The sequence below is a fragment of the Lagopus muta genome, chromosome 16 (assembly GCF_023343835.1).
Source record: "Lagopus muta isolate bLagMut1 chromosome 16, bLagMut1 primary, whole genome shotgun sequence".
NCBI classification, from domain to species: Eukaryota; Metazoa; Chordata; class Aves; order Galliformes; family Phasianidae; genus Lagopus; species Lagopus muta.
The window spans coordinates 2963717-2983502 of NC_064448.1; the positions used below are offsets into that span (position 1 = coordinate 2963717).

The 19786-nt window shown below is 40.8% G+C and overlaps 1 protein-coding gene across 3 annotated transcripts in view; it reads left to right on the top strand.

Annotated features, from left to right (window-relative positions):
* Positions 1–19786, top strand: part of GNAS (GNAS complex locus) — a 131577-nt gene that overhangs the window by 49990 nt on the left and 61801 nt on the right. For 2 of the 3 annotated variants that reach the window (XM_048963619.1, XM_048963620.1), the window contains exon 2: positions 1093–1165. In XM_048963619.1, coding sequence (XP_048819576.1) covers positions 1093–1165 — 73 coding nt within the window. Of the gene's footprint in view, positions 1–1092; positions 1166–9164; positions 9219–19786 lie in introns of those variants that run through there. The other variant, XM_048963621.1, reaches the window with a different exon arrangement.

Below are 19786 nucleotides of genomic sequence, written 5' to 3' on the forward strand. Positions count from 1 at the left end.
GCGTGTGCTACGGAGGCCTGGTATCCTGGAGCACAGGCTGTGCCTCGGTGCCCGTTCTGCCACATGCCTTCCTGGTGCTGAGACACAGGGCGAGGAGAGGAATAAACAAGCAGCAGGAGATTCAGGAGAGAATCTTGCTAAATTTTACCAGGTTGTGATACTACTCTTAGAAAAACATGCTTGCTTTATATAGAAAGCTGATCTGGCAGCGTGGAGCAGCTCAGTTAAATGCTGTTGTTTGAGTCTTCTCCGTGTGCATGGGAAAATGGGTGCTATGGGCAGATGGGCTGCCTCGTGCACTGGCATCCGTGCAGCACAGCAGAAATAGAATACGGCTACTTATGGAAATAAGAGGAAGTGGAGTATTTATTTATTTATTTATTTGTACTTCAGGTATACGAGGGAATTGAGAGGAGAGCGGTGGGGGCCTGTTTGGAACACGCAGCCACAAGAGGTGTCCTTAATGTGGGACATAATCTCACTGGGTGTGGGATTGGTTTGGAGCACATAGAGGGGGTTGAGGCTGCTTCCAAGGCACGGATTAGAGCAAGGAGACTTCTGTAGCTTTGTGGGTGGAGGCTTAAGGGGTTGCCTTTCCTTTTCAGATGTGAGTATCCATGTATCTTATTTCTTGTGATTTAAGTTACAGTCTTTTGATTGGATGGTGATAACTGCAGTCAAACAATATATTTTAAGGGTCTAACAAAAACACTTCTCTTTAAGCTGGACTACACTCAGTCTTTCCCTTCACTGGATAGTGTTGACGAGGCAAGCAGATTTTGACGTTCTCTGACTTGTCCTCTCTAAAGCGTTGAAGTTGTCCTTTTTCCTCCCAGACCTCGCAGTCTGCTTTTAACATTGACACTGGAAAAATGGACAGTGAAATGATCCAAGATTCAGATCTGACACATGACTTGAGCTGGGCGTTTATTTTTAGCTACAACTGAAGTTTCCAGTGGCAATTACTTCTTTTTCTTTCACTTTTCACTCTTGCGCTGAGAAAACCAACCTTCTTGATTTTGCCGTGAAGAAAAAATGATGTCCCTTATCACTCATGCTTCCTTCTCAACTTGATTTACTTTCATTTTCTAGGTGCTGGTGAATCTGGTAAAAGCACAATAGTCAAACAGATGAGGATTTTGCATGTGAATGGATTTAATGCTGAGTAAGTACTTTTGTTTTTTTTTCTCTTTACACTTTACCTTATGTCTGTGTTCCACACGGTAGATTGTTTTGTTTCATGACTTGAAATATTTCCTTCTTTTTGCCTTTTCATGTTCTGTAGAATCTGAGTATGTATTTTTAGAGGTTGAGAGACATTAACTTGGAAAAGTCAGGCACTAGTAAGACGTAGGAGCTAATGGTGTAGAATGGTTTGCATCCAGGTTCAATGTTGCTGATTTGATCAAGGCTCAAGTTTTGTGTTTTGATTTTTTTTTTTAATTTTTATTTTTCTCACTGCAGTTTCTTTCACAACATGGCTGACACTAATTTACCTCTGCTATAATTTACCTATGCATTGATTAATACTGCTGTAAATACACCTTCTGTTAGTGTACAAAATGAATGCAATTTTCTTTATTCAGAGCAAGCAGGGTTCTCTGTCTTCACAGAGATTGGGATATGTATTTCTAGGACAGCGGGTCAGATTTTGTTCTCTTTTTTTGCTTTTGCTTGTCCAGATGTTTGTGATTTATGTTTCTAAAGGATTTTCTTTCTGTGCTTGAAACCTATACAGTTACTTGATCATAATGAGGAGGAGAATGGCTTTTTAAGATATGAAAAATGGAAATATATTCTTAGAAATCAAATCTTCCTCAGACTTTTCGCCTAACCGTAGTAGGGAGTTGGGAGAGATCTGGATGTTAGTTGGTGTGGCAAGCATCTGTGTGCGTATGTACCAAAACCTGCTAAATCAATTTGAATTGAATTAAGGTGTTGGAATTTTAGACCTTATTCCTTTTATGTAAAATTCTGCGATGATAGTACTGTTTTTGCCTTTTTGTTTTCAAACAGTATTCTTGTATTAGCACCTCCTACCTTCTAGTCAGTTTGATTTATTCTGTGTGTCCTATTGTTTTGGGCAGATTAAGCTTTCACTAGTCTTGCAGTATTAATTCTTTAGTAAGAATGTCTGAGCTAAACGTTTAGCTAAGGAGCCTTGACAGTACTTTCTCCTAATCCCCAAATGCTGAGTTAGGATAAGGTACACAGAAACTTGAAAGAAACTTCAGGCTGATTCGTAATAAGTTGCATTCTGTGGTACACTATGTGGTTTTAGCTCCTCTTTGTAAGCAATGTTTTCTTAAGACAACTCTTTCTCCTAAGTTCCTGGTCCTACATCTGATTTCTGCTGAGTGGTCTTCATTGTTTGGCTGCTCTTTTTAGTAAAGACTTCTTAAAATACTTGCATAACTTAAAAGATTTGCATGAGTTGACTTTGATGTAGCAGCTCTCAAAATCTGCCACTTAAGTATAACTTTCAGCATTAAGATGGGCATCCTCAATGCCTTTACAATTATCAGTCCATTTAGCCAACAAAGTCCTACATTTACTAAGCATACAAATGCTGTTAAAGAGATGATGCTGTGTTAATGATATATAGCATTGGTGGATAACTGTCCGAAGCTGTGGGCTGCATACCGAAATCTGTGTGAGACTGGGATCTCAAGGACCTGTTACACAAAGCCTGCAGAGTTGGCGAGGGTCTGGAACACTGAGGTTGGCAGCAGTATTGCTTTTTTAAGTATCTCACTTCTGTGTTGTAGGCTTGGGCTAAGTTGAACGTGCTGCTGGATTCCAGGGCAACGTGGCAAATTTGGCCTCAGCAGCTTCTGCTGGCTTCTGTCTTCTCCTAGCAAAGGACTGGGATTACCTTGCAGCCCCCATGCCAGCGCAGCCCTGCTGCCAATCACATAGCAAATATGTGATGCAGAACAGCAGAGAGGTTGTGAAGACTTGTGTGCTGGAGATGAAGCCAGTCTCCAGTGTTAGAGTCCACGTGCACAGATGCAGTTTTGAATTATTCCTCTTGATGCGGCTTATTCATGTGGCTTGAAAGAAGTCTAGTTTGAAGTCCTATCTAAAACTTGTTTGCCTTTGATTTGGTTGCCCTCTGATAATTGACCTTTGAAGCAGAAAAAGGATACCTGATGTGATGTGTAATGTGCTATAAAAACAAGGGAATCAAAAGTTTTTCTTCAGTGTTACTCAAAAACTCTTAGTTTCTGGTGGCGGCGCAGGACGTGCAGAGCTAAATGCATTGGCTTCCTTTGAGTATGTGGGGACTTTTGTTTTCTGCTCGTAAACAGATGAAGGGATGGTTGTTCTACACCTGTGTGTGAATTGGCCTCATGTAGAGGTGCAGCATTAGCAAGCTGAAATCTGTGCAGTTCTACGGAACCAGAAGAATTTCCTTTGGGATTTCAATCCTTGATCGTTTTAGCTAATTAGTTATCTGAGGAACTGTATGGAATCAAGTGTTCTAGGTAATTAAAGTGCTTAATAGTTAACAGTGCTAAGGTGAATTTGAAGGTGGTTAAAGTTTTAGCTAAGTTAACTACAGTAAAGCCTGTTAAAAGAAAAAAAAATCAGTGATCTTTTATAATCTGTAATTGAGTTAGAGACAGAAATACCTCTCTTGCTCCTGCTGTGAAGGTGGCACGTGGCACATGGCAGCACTGCGGCGCTCGTAAGCAGAGTGGAGCACTGGAGCAGCAAGGCCCAGTTGCTGCCTGCCTTCTGGAGGGGTTTGGAAGGGCTTTGCCTCTGCCAGCTCTTGCAGAGTGGCTCCAGTTGGTCTTGTGTCAACTGCTGCATTCCGACAGCAATTTCATAAATAACAGGAGTTTGCTTTCTCGTGGTATTCTTCCAGCATGCCTAACCTTTAACATGGAAGAGCTGCCTTGTAAGTGTGATGAAGACATGGTATCAAGCACATTTTCTCCTCTTGCAGTTATCGCCAGCAGTAGGGCCCCTTGTGATGTTGGAAGGTTTAAAATGGTCTTGTAGTAGCAGGAAGCCTGGGACTTTGCTTCCTTTGTTCCCCTTCTTCAACACTTTAACTGTCTTTCGTGAGGCTGTTCACAGGAGAAGGCTGACTGTCACATAGTGCCTTTTGTCAGCATCCTGATAAGGTGGAGCTAAAATCTCTTCTGTTTGTGCAGAAATTCAAACGCCAATTCATGAGAATCAGAAAGGATTAATCGTGGACAAGGCTAAGTAGGAGGAGCAAGGAATTTGCTGGAGGAATTAATGTCGGTACGTAGCGCAGGTTGAAGAGGGGGGGAAAAAAATCATTCTTTTGTGTTATCTTGGGGCCAGGGTGCGTGGCTTCTGAGATGATGGCCTTTCACTGACTTCTTTCCAGTCATCTTTCCCCTCTGTGATCAATGTGGGTTTGGCTGACAGACTCTAAAGATAGAAGGTCATTGTCATGTGTCATTTTAGAAAGTGGGAAATTGGCAAAGGGAAATAGGCAATTTTCAAGTGTCATGGGAAAAACTGGGACAGGCAGAAATATTTAGATAGGAATAAATGGTTGAAATGTAACTTACGAAATCCACTACAAAGATCGACAAATAAGGGGAATATGCCCTTGTGATTGGTAAGTTTGAATAGTATTTATGATTCAGGAAGTCTTGAGGTTATAGGGAACTCCAAATAACTGTTCTCAGCCTTAGTTGCCCAAACAGTGTTGTATAATGATGACCTTATTTCATAAACTGGTATTTTTAAGCATTGAATACAAGTCTATGTATTTATGAAATCCACTGATGGTAATGGCAGAAGCAGAACTGAATAGCTTTTATTTTCAGGACTTGGATGACAACTTTATTTGCTTTTCTCATGTACTTTGAAAATTTACTTTCTCTTAGTAGTGAATTTAAGTAAGCCAAGTCAACCCTTGAAGCCTTGGCACTCTTTTCTTCCTCTTTCCTCAGTTAGATTCAGTAGTTTTGTGAGGAAGGAATTGTAGTCATGGATGCTTTCAGATATTTTCTTTATATGTCTGACCCAGTAAAAAGGAACCTCAGTTCAACTGTCATTTCATGTAAGCCAGTACTTTGTGTTGGCTGGAAGACAGGGCTTTGTCAGTCTCTTTTGTGACTGAAATGATTCCTATCTTCTGCTATCCGATTCCGTGTTTTATTGTCTAAGGTTAGTCGTCTTGTGTGTATGAATTTAAAGAAGGGAGTTAATATTACTACTCAGGGGAAAAGTATGGTATTTATAACTAGGTATTTTAAAGTAATGAATTCCCTCCCAGTGGCTATCGTTAGTTTGTATACACGGTTATTATTGCTCTGTTTTGACACTTCATTTAGATTTGTGTACCAATACCACGGTGGGTTGGTTTTTTTGTTTTGTTTTTGTAGGATAAAAGCTAAGAAACAAACTGACTTGATCATGTTTTATCCTCCTGGCAACAAAGCCTTTTTTTTTCTGGTGTTTGGGCAACCCTGAAAAACTGGAGGGAGGCTCAGTGTGTTTCTGCATCGCAGTCTGTGTCAGGAAGCTCCTGGAGGTTGGAGTCTGACAGTGTTTTCTTCCCAGCGCCCATTCCAGGGCACAGAGGGATGTAGCTGTGCTGGCAGTGTGCTGCGTGCTTGTTTGGACTGGGAATGCTTCTGGTCCAGCTGAAGAAGCAGTTATTGGTTTGTCAGAGAGATTTGTGCCACAGAACATGAGGTCAGGATTTGGGTGGGGAGTGGAGCAAGGTGCATATTGCAGTCTGGTTTGGGTCCTGGCCTAACGGCTGACACAGCTGTGTCATTGAGTTTTGTCACAGGGCAAGACTGTACCAATACTGAGTAAGTGCTGTAATTAGGAACTGAATACTGCATGTAGCTTGTGATCGTTACATTAAATATTTATGTAAATGAAAGAAAACTGTCTTCCATCAGTTTGGAAGGAATTGGAAGTCCTATCTGATGGTGTTGAACAACTTAAGGGAAAACAAAAGAATCGTTAATCGTTGGAAACTTCAGTGTGGTGTTGATGCGATTGAAGTTATCTTTTTTGGAGAAAAAGATGTTCTGTGAAAAAGTCAGCCTGAAGTCAATGAAGCAGTAGTAATACTTAGCTATGCTATAGAAGAAAAATGAGATGAAAGAAGTTTCCAGTTTTTGAATTTCTCATGTTTATTGTGGTCCCTTTCCTAAGATAGAAGACATTCCCTTCTGAGGACGTGAGCAAATACGTAACATTTAGATCCCTGCTGAGGTGTGTGAGTACTGCAGGGTGAGCTTTCAGAAGGCTCCCATCGTTTGTCATGGCAGCAGTGCATTGCCTGGCAGAGCGTTGATGTCCGCAGCCCTGAATATTCCAATAGGTGGAGGAATAAGCCAGGTGCCCTGCTTGGTTTTTCAGTCTACAAAACAACGTGATGTTGTTTCCTGAAAGTAGTACAGAAGAGCAGTGCATGAAGGAACCTGAAAGTTTAAAGAAATGGGTTTGTTCTGTCTGTTTTTAGATGCTCATGGTACGCTTGGGCTGACCATAAGTGCAGACATGAGAAGGCACAGACAGTCATTTTAACATGCTGCTTTATTTTCAAGCAACTGTTTTGTGTGTTTGTGCTTTTTCAAGAAACTCATATTTACGGGAGAGAAGGAAAGTGAGAACTGAACATCAGCTTTTTTTTATTTTTAATTTTAATAATTAGATGCAAAAAAGGTGTTGCTTATAGCACAGCATGCATCTTATCTGTGCTGATGAAGGGAAGCATTGCATTCTCCTAGCAAAGCAGTAGGATTTCAGCTGCCACCAATACCTCTCTGCCCCGGAGTTACTGTGCTGGCATTGCAACTCGGTGTTTGTGCTTTCACTTAAGTAGTTCAGTTTTCTGATTTTAAATAAATCCCGAACGGTATTAAACTCTCCCTTATGGTGGGCTGATGTGTGTTGCAGACATGACTTGGCATGTAAAGGGACTGGCCAAAAATACAGCAGTGGTTATAGTTGAGGTTTAAATTCAACAAAAGCTTTTGAGATGTGCAAAGGCAGCTATGAGCGTGATGTAGGAGGCTCAGAGTGGTTCTAGAGAGCGTGGAGGGCATTGACCAGGGGCGGAATAGACACGGGTGATGTACTGTGAGGAGCAGGAGAGGAAGGCAGGTGAGAGCTCAGATGTAACTGTGTGTGAAAGGTGGTGAGCGGATCGGGCGGGTTGTGATTTCTGACGGTCATTGTGGGGTTTTGCCCAGTAGTTCTGGTTTAAAAAATAAAGCAACCTCTCCGTTGGTCTTTACAAAACTTGTGATTTTTCTTCTGCCTTCTCAAACAGAAAATAAGCCATTATGTGGGTTCTGAGCTAAGTCTGATTTCTGTGATTTGTTCAGTGTCTCCCGGACTTTTTCTGCAGTAGCCCCAGCCTGCAGTTCTCCCCAAAGTGCCTGGAGCTCTCAAAGCATCTCATGCTTCCTCTGACTGATACAGGCCTTATTCTCACCTGTGTCCCCGGTGTTCATTGCAACATTGGTCCTTAAATACTCTCATGTCATCCTGTTCTTTATCTTCCTTTTTTTTTTTTTCCCCCTATTTTCCTGCTACCTGGACAGAAGTTGGTGTGTACTATGACTAGTGTAGCTCTGCATGCACTCCTCCTGCCTTTCCTCGTTAGAGCTCTAAATTTGGTCTCTCCTCCATTCAGCCTTTAATTTTCTCTATGGGAAATTATTCTCTGCCACAGCATAAAGGCTGGTTTAAGTAGGACAACTGTATTACAGAAAGGGTCTGAGAGAGAACAGCTGAAAAGAACTTTTCCTCTATTTGCCCTGAATTTTTGAAATGTTTGTACTCTCTGTCCACGGGTCAAAGTGGAAATGGCGTATTTTTCTTTGTTTTCTGATCAGAGGCAAATCTACTAGTACAAAGCAGTGCAACATAATCATTCTGTTTTACCCCTTAATTGATTAATAACAAGCTGTATTAAATGCCCACCATAAAACTTCAGATAGCTTCCTAGAGGCAACTCTGTTCAGAACAAAGTACACATCTGTATTCTATGTTCTGGTGTTCTTTCTTGGGGGAGAAAAAAAAGTTGAGTGCATCAGGTTTTCCTCGGCCCTTCTCAAACATGCTGTGCAGTGATTACATTTCTCTAGCTGCTGTACTGGAGCAGTAGCACCGTGTGAAGAGTTTTCTGTGCTGGCATCTCTCTAATTTCTTTAGTTCCGTTCAGTTTGGATGGGCAGTACTCTGATTTTCCCAGTAAACATGGTTTTATGATCCAGGTGAGTGGTTGTGTTTCATTATAAGTGAACAGAATACTTTTCGTAGTCTTAAACTCATGGAATGTTACATTTTTGTATTAAAGCTGTGTCTTCACGTTATTGAGATCCCTTGAGATTCCCCTTATTCACTACAGAGCTCTATTTTATCAGTTGCCAATCACTTCCCTCTAGTTGCATTTTTTTCCTATTTCATTATGTTAAATGCTAGCATTTTTGCCCCACGTTCTTATTTATTATTAATTAATGCTCAGCTCCTTCTAGCAATCTAGATATGAGTGTTACTACTTGTTCCTGCTTCTTGGGTTGCTTGGCTTCCTGCATTGCTGTTACTCTGTGGGATGGCTCAGGAACAGCAGAGATGTGCTGTGTCATTTCTTTTCTCCCAGAGGATTTTTTTTATTACTATTATTTTTAATAGTGAAAAACACTTCACTGCTTCCAGTTTTGTCAGCATCCTTTCAGAGTGTCTTTGTCTTCTATATTAAGGCAGATGTAGCTGATGCTTTGAAGTATAATCCAGCAGGCAAATTTATCTGTACCTTTATTTTTAGGTACATCATGCATTTGTTTATTAGAGTTGCCCGTGTCCTGTCTCTGATGAAGAGCTGAGATGGATGACACTGAGCATTTCCACTGATGGGGGATTTTTTTATGTAACTTTAATCCTCACATATTGAAAATAATATGTCCTCAGTCTTACTTTGACAATCGAATCTTGAATTTAGTGCATGTGAGAGCATTTAGGATACAGTGCCACTGTAGCCACACCTGCTTTGAAACAGTATTTTCGTAACTGTACTCCAGTATAAACATTCAGTTAATTAGAATTAGTTGTTTGCAGCTGAGCTTGCTTACACAGGAGCAGCAATACATCAAGGCATGCTTGGGACAGCTGGGGGACCAAATTAAGTGCTTTTGGAGGAATGCAGCGGTGGAGTGTCTTGATGAGAAGATATGTTTAAGATGTTCGTTCCTCTGAAGGTAGGGATGGCTTGTGACTGTATTTATTAGCTTCTTGGTGCTGACTGCATTCTCCAAAGGGCTGTTTAATAAGCATTATGTTCGCTTGCCTTTTTAGTTAAGGCCCCAGAAAATAATCATCTCTCCCAGCTGCACCCTCCTGCCCCCCGGGGCTGAGCTGCTGGAGCTGCAGAGGTGTGGAGGTTTCCATCGGGGCTCAGTGTGGTCCCAGCAGGTGTTACATTCAGCCTCGAATGGCAACTTAACTGCTGGCTGAGGGATTTCTGTTTGCCTTCCTAATCTCTAAATACCCCAACCTCGTCTGCATGGCTGTGCACACACGTAGGGCTTTGTTCCTTCAAAGTGAAGTCATCTCATTTCTGCTATTCCAATACGTTTATGTAGTGTAAATATTTGTATGCATTAGAGAATGCCAGAGGGAAACCAGGCTTAGTGAAGTGAGTTTCTTCCTCACGTTTGCAGTAAGAAGGGTTGCCTTGCTCCTCACTTCCTTGATTTTTTTAAAATGGGTTTTAACAGTTAAAATTGTGTGAAAGGACACTGAGGTGCAGCAAGTTCAGTGAGCTGTCTCTGTTTTCAACCTTGGTAACTTAAATAGCTTAAAAATAAAGCTGCTAGCTAAATTTGATTCACAGTGTCATTAATGAGAAATATTTAACCAATTAATTGCATGAGTTTTAATTCAATTGCAGGAGGGATTGGTATGGCTTCAGATATTTTATGTGGCTTTTATGGTTTAAGACCATTTAAGATAAAGATAAAAACTTAGGTTTTTTTAATTTATTTATTTAATTTATTTATTAATCAGCAAAAACTCATTGTCACAAGGACACAACGACAACCACTTGTTGAAATGATTTTGGTTGTCTGAACTGAGAGTCCGCGAAACACAGCCTGGTATTTTTCATGGAGAAAACAAAACCGAAAAAAGTACACAGAGTGCAAAGCTGAGGAGATGTTCTTCTCACGAGACAAATGAGAAAACAGAAAAGAGAGGCTCAGTGGGGAACGTGGGGTGCTCAGCAGGGGCAGTGATACCCGAGCCGGGCTGCCACGCTGCGCAGGGCGAGCGGCTCCACGTCTTGACCTGACTGCAGCTCCCAGCGTTTGGAAGCAGAGCTGCAGAGGTCAGTGCCAACAAGGGTTCTGTGTTAAATGTTTTTGATGTTTTCAGTGTATTTTATGAAAGTATGTTATGCAACTCTCTGGAAGGTTTGCTTTATGGGATTTTTGTTGTTGTTGTTAAATTTCTATGGAGTAGGAAGTCACTGGGTTTTCTGTAGTGGTTTTGAAGCCTGCTGCAGTATATGCCTGCAAATTAGATGCAACTTGTCACTTTTGGCTTGTAAAAATGGTTAATATTGTTTCCAAATAGTTAGTCAAAGGAATGCCATCTGCTTATACCAAACACTTGTAGATAACAATCAGATTTATAGCTAGAGCTGCACAATTCTACACATCCACGAAAATTGCAAATGTAACTATTTTGTCTTTTGGTTTTGTATTTTATTTGAATGTGAGGGTGAGCTGTGTCACTGGGCCACAGTTTCAGTGAACCCTTGGGAATTGGGGATGCCCTGTGTTGCCTCTGTATTCTGCCTTCACCTAATTGGACAGTCCTCATTTTATGTAATTGTACCTTATGCAATAATATGTTTACTTTCCTTATGTTTGTCACTGAAGAACTTCATAGTGTTCTGTGACCTCAGTGTCTTTTTGCCCCTGTTGGAAAGTGAAGTGCTAGAAGAAAGTACAAAAGGCTGAGTTTGGTAAAGCGTTTCTGATTCTTTTGCACAATCTTAAGACCTCTTATAAAAAAAAACATACTTTTTCATGCTTTACTTTTAATGATCTTGTCTGAGAATAGATTTATTCTCAGACAAGAGAAAGAGAAAGTAAAATAATACATTGTTATTTAGAGAAAGCAGCAGTATTCTATAAGTATTTTATTCCTTATGAAAGAGAGGAGAATGCATCCATCCTATACAACTCTGAACAAAGAAGAGGGGAGCTTAGAATCTGTGACAAAGGCGTTTTAGGAGCATCTGTTAGAATGGGCAGGTTTTTGAAACAAGAAGTGAGAGATTGCCCCGATTGCCAGATTTCTCCTTTGTTTTTTGTTTTTTTTTTTTAGTTATGGTTTCTCACAACAAGGCTGTATAGGAAGAATGCTACAGTCAGCATAGCTTCATATGCAGTGGGATGTTCTTGAGTCACCTTGTGCCTCTTTGGGAAGATCATAGATCCCACTGATAAAATCAACTGGTTTGATATCAGTGCTTTTCTTCTCCAATATGATGTATTCACACTGTATTTTGATTTTTCAAACTGAATTGTGTGGAATTAACAGCGTTATATTATGGCACTGTGAAAGCTGCCTCATGGATAGATCTCAGTGCAGTGGGAAATAAAGGCAGCGAGTGGGACCACTTCTTGGAAAGCTCCCAGGGAACTACTGGCTAAGTATGGAAAGTCATTCTTTAGACTGCTGGTCTGCTTCAGTCCCAAAGCCCTCTTTGCACACTGAGTGGTTAATGCTGAGAAGGTCAGGTTACTCTTTACAGGGAGATCTGAATAACATGTTTAAAAGTTGTACTTCATAAGTTTGTTTTAAAATAGCTGAATGCAGGGCAGTCTCATGGGAGTCAGAATGTAGATTTTTATCTGTAAAATTGGAAAAGGACTTGAAAGTCAGTTAATTATGGCAGTGTGTTTTATTGTGGCAAAAAGACAAATGTAGCTTGGATGTATAAAAGAGGGAAAGTGGAGCATAAGTAATAAAGTGGACTTCAACACTGATAAGGGAGTTATTAAAATAGTCTGTCCTATTCTAGTGTCTTCAGATCATGAGGAATGTGGAACTGTTGGGATTTAAAGGAAAGGCCCCAGGAATTGCAGGAGGTCCATAAGTAGGATGCCTAAGTGGGATTTCGTTAACGCATAGAGATGCTGCTGTGTGAGAAGGATGCCAAAAAATGTGAAGGCATGAGTGAGCTTTAGTTTCTTAGCAGTAGAGTTACTTTAACTGAGATAACTTGTTGAGATGGTAAAACTTCACTGGAGCTCTGGGAGATATGGGCAAGTTTATTTTTAAAGGGGTTTTCAGTGCAGCTTCTGGAGATGCAGCTTTCCTGACAGCAGTGTACTGCTCCTGGTGGTCCTGCTGGTGCTGGCAGGTGCAAAGCCTGCTTCGTGCACCGTGGATCACCTGCTTTCCTTTGCAGCAACAGGGAATCATATTTGGCTTATGATCCTGGGAATCGTTGCTGTAGATGCAATTCTGCTTTGGTTTTGGAAGCCTTGGAACCTTCAGAGTGCTGTGGTTGCCTGCAGGTGCCAGAGAGGTGGGCATTGATGGAGGGTTGTTTTTCATTGTTGTATCTCCCCATCAAGATAATGAGCTACTTGTATGTTGATACTGCTTTAACTTCCTTCTGAAGCTTCAAAGATTGGACAGGACCTGACTGTCTTTTGTGCCAGACTGGTTGATTCTTACTCGCATGATCCAGATAAAATTGATTGAGAGCGTGAGTTAAGAGAGAACCTCTTTCACTAGGAATTGATAGGAATATTTCCATCTTCTGCTGCATACGGCTTTTTTGACTTCCTTGAATTGTTTGGGCATATTTTTTTCTGATCAGTTATTTGCTGTTGCAGAATGCTCAGGGTCATCTAATTTCTTGCCTGTTCCTTATGCATAGCACATAACAAATCGTGTCCTTCAGGTATGTGGAGGATGTGGGGAAGCACAATGGTCTGTAATGCACTGAGAGGCAGCTGGAAGCATACAGGTATCCTCTCTAGGCTGCAAGTCTTGTGAATATTTACTGTGTGTCAGTGTTCCTTTCTGCACCAAACCACTAACCCAGGTTAAAGCCCTCCTTATGGTCTCCTCTGTACAGGTGGACTGGCAAGCTGGCTGAATGGATTCAGCATGACTGTGTGTCTGTGTTGAGAGAAACAGCAAAATTTCACCTCATTGTGGAAAATTCAAATTGTTAGAGTGTGTTAGTATCTCTGAATGAAACCAAATATAGTTCTCTTCCATTTCATTCATTGTGGACCTTATCTGTCTTTCTGATGCATCGCACTTGTTGCCAAGCAACCTCAACAGTAGTTCTGCACATCCAGCAGCATTTAAAAAAAGAAATAAAAGTGAGTAGTTGTTGCTGGAAATAAGATGCCTTCTGATGACATGAATGAAAACAGTTACGAGAGAGGGAAATGAGGAATGGTGCATTTGGAGCTAGTGTTCTGAAAAAGCTAATAATATTTAGAGCTTAGGTAGTGCCTTTTGTTTTCAAAGCAGGTTATTAAATCAAGAATATTTTTTTCCTTTCAGTGACTGAAGCGCAATTATGCTCATGCTTCATAGAGCAGAGGGCAAGGTTTGGTCCCAAGAGGGCAGGAGGTAGTTTGGTGTTTGTATTTGTTTTTCTGGCGTGTGCGGGCTTCGTGTGTCTCTAATTGGACTGCAAATTAACTGAAAAGGTTTGGAAGATTTTTGTTCATGTGTTTGCTCATTAAATTCAATAGATATTGCTATCCATTCATTTCACACTGATGCACCTACGGTGTATTAAATTTCATTAACATATTTATCACCTAGAAGGCCTTCCAAACTAGAAGTATGATAGATAGTGTGTAGGTCCTTTACTACTGGATAATGTTGCAGTGCTTATAAAGCAATAAATAGAGCTTATTTTTATATTCTGTCTCTTGTGTGAAATGTGATCTGAGCAGCAAACTAACTGCTGCAGCAAAGGATATAAAAATGAATACGAAATCTGACCTGTGGAAATGATATTTAAGTTTGCATGATAGCTTCGTTTCAATCCAGAAAGAAAATGATACATATTACATGTAGATGGTCTATAACAACGTTATTGAGGATGCAGAAAAAGTTAGAAAGTGCCTGTATTAAGATTGCCTTAATTTGAGTTCCTTTCAGTTTAGAATACCATTGCCTATAACTGCTTGCATAGAAGGGCCATCTTCCATTCTGTGACCAGCTCCTAAAAAGCAGTAATGCTAACACTTTAAAGTAGATTGTAACATTGTGATTTAACTTGCTTTTCCTCAGTTACAGTCTGGAATGACTGAGCTGCCAGTGGCACCACTGGACACAGTACAGCACATCAGGCTATCCCCTGAGTTTTGGCTGGAGGACGGTTGGTCTCAGTTACACACAGCAGTGCTTTGCTTCCCACTCTTTTGTTTTCTGAAGGTGCTGATCTTAGAAACACGCTAGTTCCACTTCTGGGTAAGAGTAGTAAAAAAGGATGTGCTGCAGATGAATCAGAAGTAGTGGTGTAAAAGGTCCCTGGTTTCATTTATACTCAAAGAGGGCTGCATTCTGAATTGCACATGCAGTGTTTGACAGAGACGTGGGTCAGACATGCTTGATGCACGGTGAGGTGTTCTGTGCTAAGTCTGTGTTTACGGACTGGACGTCCGTTGAGGTGTTTCTGTCAAGAGACTTACAGTTTGCTGTTGTTGAGGATGAAGTGGACAAGAAGCAGCAATGTAATACAGGAGGAACGCAGCAAATGGACGCTCCATGTGTGCATCCACAGCTTATCGTTGCAAGGCACCTTCCTGCTGTCCCGCTTCTGTAGGAGTGTGGGATGGTTCAGAGGTAGTACCATGCTTCAAAATGCTACTAAGAGGAAGTGTGTATTTTGAATTACAATCTGTATGTCAGTTGTCTGTATCACAGAGCCTAATGGGTGCGTGCCTGACGGGTTGATCAGCCCTGCCCTGTAAGGTGGGCGGTATGTTGTGAGCAGACTGCTGTGGCAATGAATTGCAGTCAGCTGGGGTTTGGTTCCTTGTGGCTTGTTGTGCGTGGACTGAAAACAGTACTGGATAAGTATGGATTAAAGGATAAATTCAATTAATGAAGATGTACAAAAGAACGAAACTAGGAAATGTTTAAAACATAATGAAAAAGAAGCCATCCCAGCGTATGTAATTTTTGCCATGTGCAACATGTAAGGTTTATTCATGTTGGACTAAAATCTCTCTTGCTATACTGCAGGTAATAGAGGTAACTAGGAAAAGGAAAGTTCAGTGTGTGTGGCATGTATACATAAACTGTTTGTGGCAGCAGTATTTTTACCTTAATCCTCTAAGAGGAAAAGACCAGCCCTAATTCATGGGTTTTTGGTTTGTTTTTTTTTTGTTTTTAAATGCATAAAAAGCGTGAACTTTGGCAGCTGTTTTTTGCCTCTAGGCTTATAAATAGGTTTGTCCCTGCAAGATGCGTGTGATTGCTATACATACATAATGTGTTAGCTGCTGTACCAGTATTGCCATGTAAACTCAGTTACCCTTTTGTATATGTATGTGTTGTCTGTATACCTAGTTTGTAAAGGGTAAATATTATAAACTGGTTGCTCAAGAGCAGTATGCTATAAAAAAGTAATAAGCACATCAGTAAACGTGTTGGAGGTGGTAATAAAAGTGCACTATAATCTGTCTGCCAGTTTACTGAACTCTAACTGTCGTTATCTGTGGCCATTAACTGCTGCACAGTGTGTGTTAACCCTTTGTGCAGCAGCTCTGCGTGCAAATATGAGTGCAGCTATTTCAGCTTTGGTTCAGGTCAATGTGCCATCTCATGTGGTAGCATTCCTGGGTTTCTTGTGGCTCTTCCCTTTTTGCCCAGCTTTCATTTCAGCAAAAAGGGACGCATGGGGAAATAGGAAAATATTTTCATCATCAAAATGAATGTGCTTTTGTGACATTCAAGGAAATACATGACTTGTTTCAGATTGTTCCTGAAATATTTCAAAAATAATAATGTGGGTAAGATGATAAACGTTTAAATGTTGAAAACTGTTCTTGGATCAGATTTTTGTAAAATAAGCCTTTTAAGAAGCTTCACTTGGAAATATTGTAACAGAGTACAGTGGAATTGTCTCTAGAAGTCACCAAACTTCTGAGTTCTCTAGCTCTGTTGAGGGAACTTCTGTTTGGGGCCGGGCAGTGACTTCTGGAGCTGCTGTGCGTGGTTTCCACATGGCACTCCTGTGGGACATCGAGGTGTGGCTCTGCTCCCTGCCTTGGTGAACTGATGCATCCCTAAAGCAATTTCTGTTTGCTGAAAGCTGGGTTGTGTAAGCTCAGGAGCATGGCTGTGTTGGTATTTTGGAAAGCTGGGTGGATGTACGATGATAAGTGAGGTGAAATAATAGGAGAATGCTTCTCATGAAGGAGTTCCTCTGGGTCAAAGGTTTAAATTTTCTAACCTTAGACATACGTTTCTTCCTCAGTCTTCCAAGGGATGATCGCTCATGTTTAGGAATGTGCTGCCATGTCCTCAAAGTGTTGAGGCGTTGGAAGCTGTTAGTCTGCACGTTTTGATGCCTTGGCACCGGGGTGGGTTTTATACAGACTGCTGTAACCAGCATCCCTCCATTCCAGTGCAGCCTTTAAAATGGCAAGCAGTTACGTTTGAAGTTGGGATCTTGTGATTTCAATACAGATATGAAGTGAAATATTTCAGGGTGTGGTGATACTTAATCATTAATGATTGAGACTTGGGACGTTTCCTGAATATTAATGCTGGATATGAACGCTGATTGCTTAAGATGAAGTTATTACCCAGCAACCCAGTCACTTACTGTCGCCCTCTCCTTTTTTATCAACTGTTCTTGGAGAAATGGTGAACACAGATCTGGGTCAGGCAAGTACCTGGCGCGTTCTCTGAAGCACAGTGCAAGAGACAAGTGATGTCACTGCCTCCATACCTTACGAGTTGCATAATGATCATTGGTCTAAAAATGGTTTCAAATGATGAAACTGACAGAATTTGCTCTAATTGTGCAATTGCCACTAAACTGTCACGATGCCACACCTTTGATGTGCTTTAATACTTAATCTACTTCATGAGAAAGGTTGAGGATTGACTAGCTAATGTCAGTAAAGTGCTTCAAAAAAGCCTAGTCATAAAAATGTTTATGACTAGGTTTACGTGATTTACATTTTTAGTTTAATATGTCCTTTCTCTGCCAACACCAACTATTAATAACTTACCAAAATACATAGAACGCTTCATAAATGTGTTTGGAAGACACAGTATATGCAGTCGGTTATGCTGCGTTCTGTAGGAAGTTTGAACTGCTGAGAGTTCTTGCTTAACTTCTGTGTGAAAGTAATATGGAGATAGCAGTGAATATCACTGTGGTATAGGTAGGTTGCTGCTGTTATCTGATTTCCAGGCAGTAGATTAGTGTAGCATTTCTGCATATTGTTTGCATAGCACTTGTAACTTGTGGGAATAGACTTGGCTTCTCTTTCTGTTAAACTTGAAAAGGAGATTTCTTAATAATTGCAGTACAGTAAACATTCTAGGGGAAAGCCTTGTCTTTCTGGCTGTATGTGAGTGATGTTAAAAGTCGGGTATGCTCCTCCCTTTGTTTTCCCCCTCCATTACAGCAGCTTTCTGACCATGTACCTTCTGACAGGTTCATCCCCCCCTGCTCATTTTTAAAACAGAGGTAGGGAGAAGCAGATACATTTGAGAAGTGCCATCTCAGAAAGCTGATGAACGAAGATCTGTGTTGGGGAGCTTTCCAGCACTGCTCTGAGTGGCATCAACAGCCACAACAAGGCTAGCAGTGCGCTGTGAGCTGGAATCGGTCGCGTCTACAACAGTACGAACCAAAGACAAATGTTAGGGCTCTTAGATTAAGGCAGGTTGTTTCGTTTGTAAAAAGAAAGGCAAGGGACGTGCTGTGTTTCCTCACTCTTTCTCCTTCTCTCTCATTCTCTTGCTTGCCCCCACTTCCCCATCTTGTGGTTTACCACTCAGCTGAGAACCACTGTTTCTTACATAAATGAAGACATGGTTTTTGTAGTCTCTTGTATATCTGATAAATAAGATGTTTTAGAATCCTCCAGATATTGACGATCGCTTTCAAATCCTTTTTTATTGCTTTAATCGAATCTGTACTACTGAGCAGATATTTTCTGTAACGTAGTGGCAAAAAATACCTCTGTCTACAGAAATTTCCAGAAGGATTATTTCTAAGAATCCGTGCTGTGCTACGTTAGATGGATGGTTTGTGCAGGCCAAGATTATAGCTCAGAAATGGCACTTTAGAGGATTAGGGAAGAAGTGTAAGGGAAAGATTGACGCTGCTTCCTACTCAAATCTGTTGCCAGGTTCTGCCACTGGTGCTTTAGGAACTCTGGAAGCAGGCAGGATTCATAACAAGTCCTGAAGTTGTCACGTTCTGCATGGCTTTTTTCTTTTCCTTATTTTCCTTAAGAGGTTTCCTCTTTTTTAACTCTGTCTAATTATCTGTGAAGAGAAGGATAGAAAGCAAATCTTGCACATCAGTTGTGCAGCCTGGTTGATGCCTCTGCATTAGCTGGAATGCCACTGGGGCAGTTGGGTTCAGATAGGAGCAAGTGATCTCCAGTTTCTCAGTACTTCTGGTATGGTTTCTTTAGCAGCCAAAGTAGCAGCTAGCTGGATCGATATTTATGTCCAAGTAATACTGTTAAAGTAATTTGCAAGGTAATAATTTCTAGCAATTTGTGCGTTCTCCTGAGGTTACATTCATCAGCTGTGAATAAGTTTCTCATTTAAACAGTATTATTAATATTTAAGGGACCATATGTTGTGAAAGTAATTGGACAATCATAGCAAAGTGCTATATATTCTGATGGGCTAAATATCAGCAAATTATTTCTCACATATCTGTTTTGTCCTTCTTATTTATTATATATACTGTCAGTGTGAACTGCATCTTATTTTTTTTTTCCCATTTAGAAATGTCAGGTCAGGGCGAGGGCATGAATGATAATTGTGCCATTGTCATGGTTTGATTTAAATTACAGCAGTATAACTTCCCTTTTATCAAAGGAAACGATAATAAATGTGCTTATTCAGGTATAATTAATTTCCAATTTTAAACTTAGTAAAAGGTCATTCTTCTTACAAGTTGAGTCCAAATACATGTAGATGTTGATTACAATGAAGTGAAATTTTCTTCACTGCATTCTTTATGACTTCCAGACTTCTCAGCAAGCATGGTTTGGAATTTTTCCAGTTAATTTGTGTTTCGTTGGAGAAAGCTAACCTGGATACAGAATGTTGGTCCAAAACATCATGGGTTAAATGAACCTTCCTAGTGCAAAAGGAAGGGTTCCCTAGAAATCTGGGTTTGTGGTAGATTGCTCAGGGCGTTTGGGCTTGGCAGCACAGTGAGTGCTGCAGGGCTTCCAAAGGTTTGAGAGGATTCAGAAAAGCTCCTGAGCTGCCTTTGAGTGCTGCCCAGGCTTTCAGGCCGCCTGGTGGTTCAGCCTTAGACCACACGAGGCTGGCTCTGTTTGGTTTTCAATTTGTTTTAATACTGATATTTCAAGCTTATGTGTTAACCTGAGCAGCTCGAGTCTCCTCTGGTTCTGTACTTCATGCATTCATCTCTAAGTTTGCACAAAAGACCCTAATTACCTCCGTGAGAAGTGAAGACTCAGCTTCTTCATGCTTGTTGAGAAATAATCTGCATATGGGGAAACTCGTGTGCAAAAGCTGCTCTGCCAACTTCAAAAAA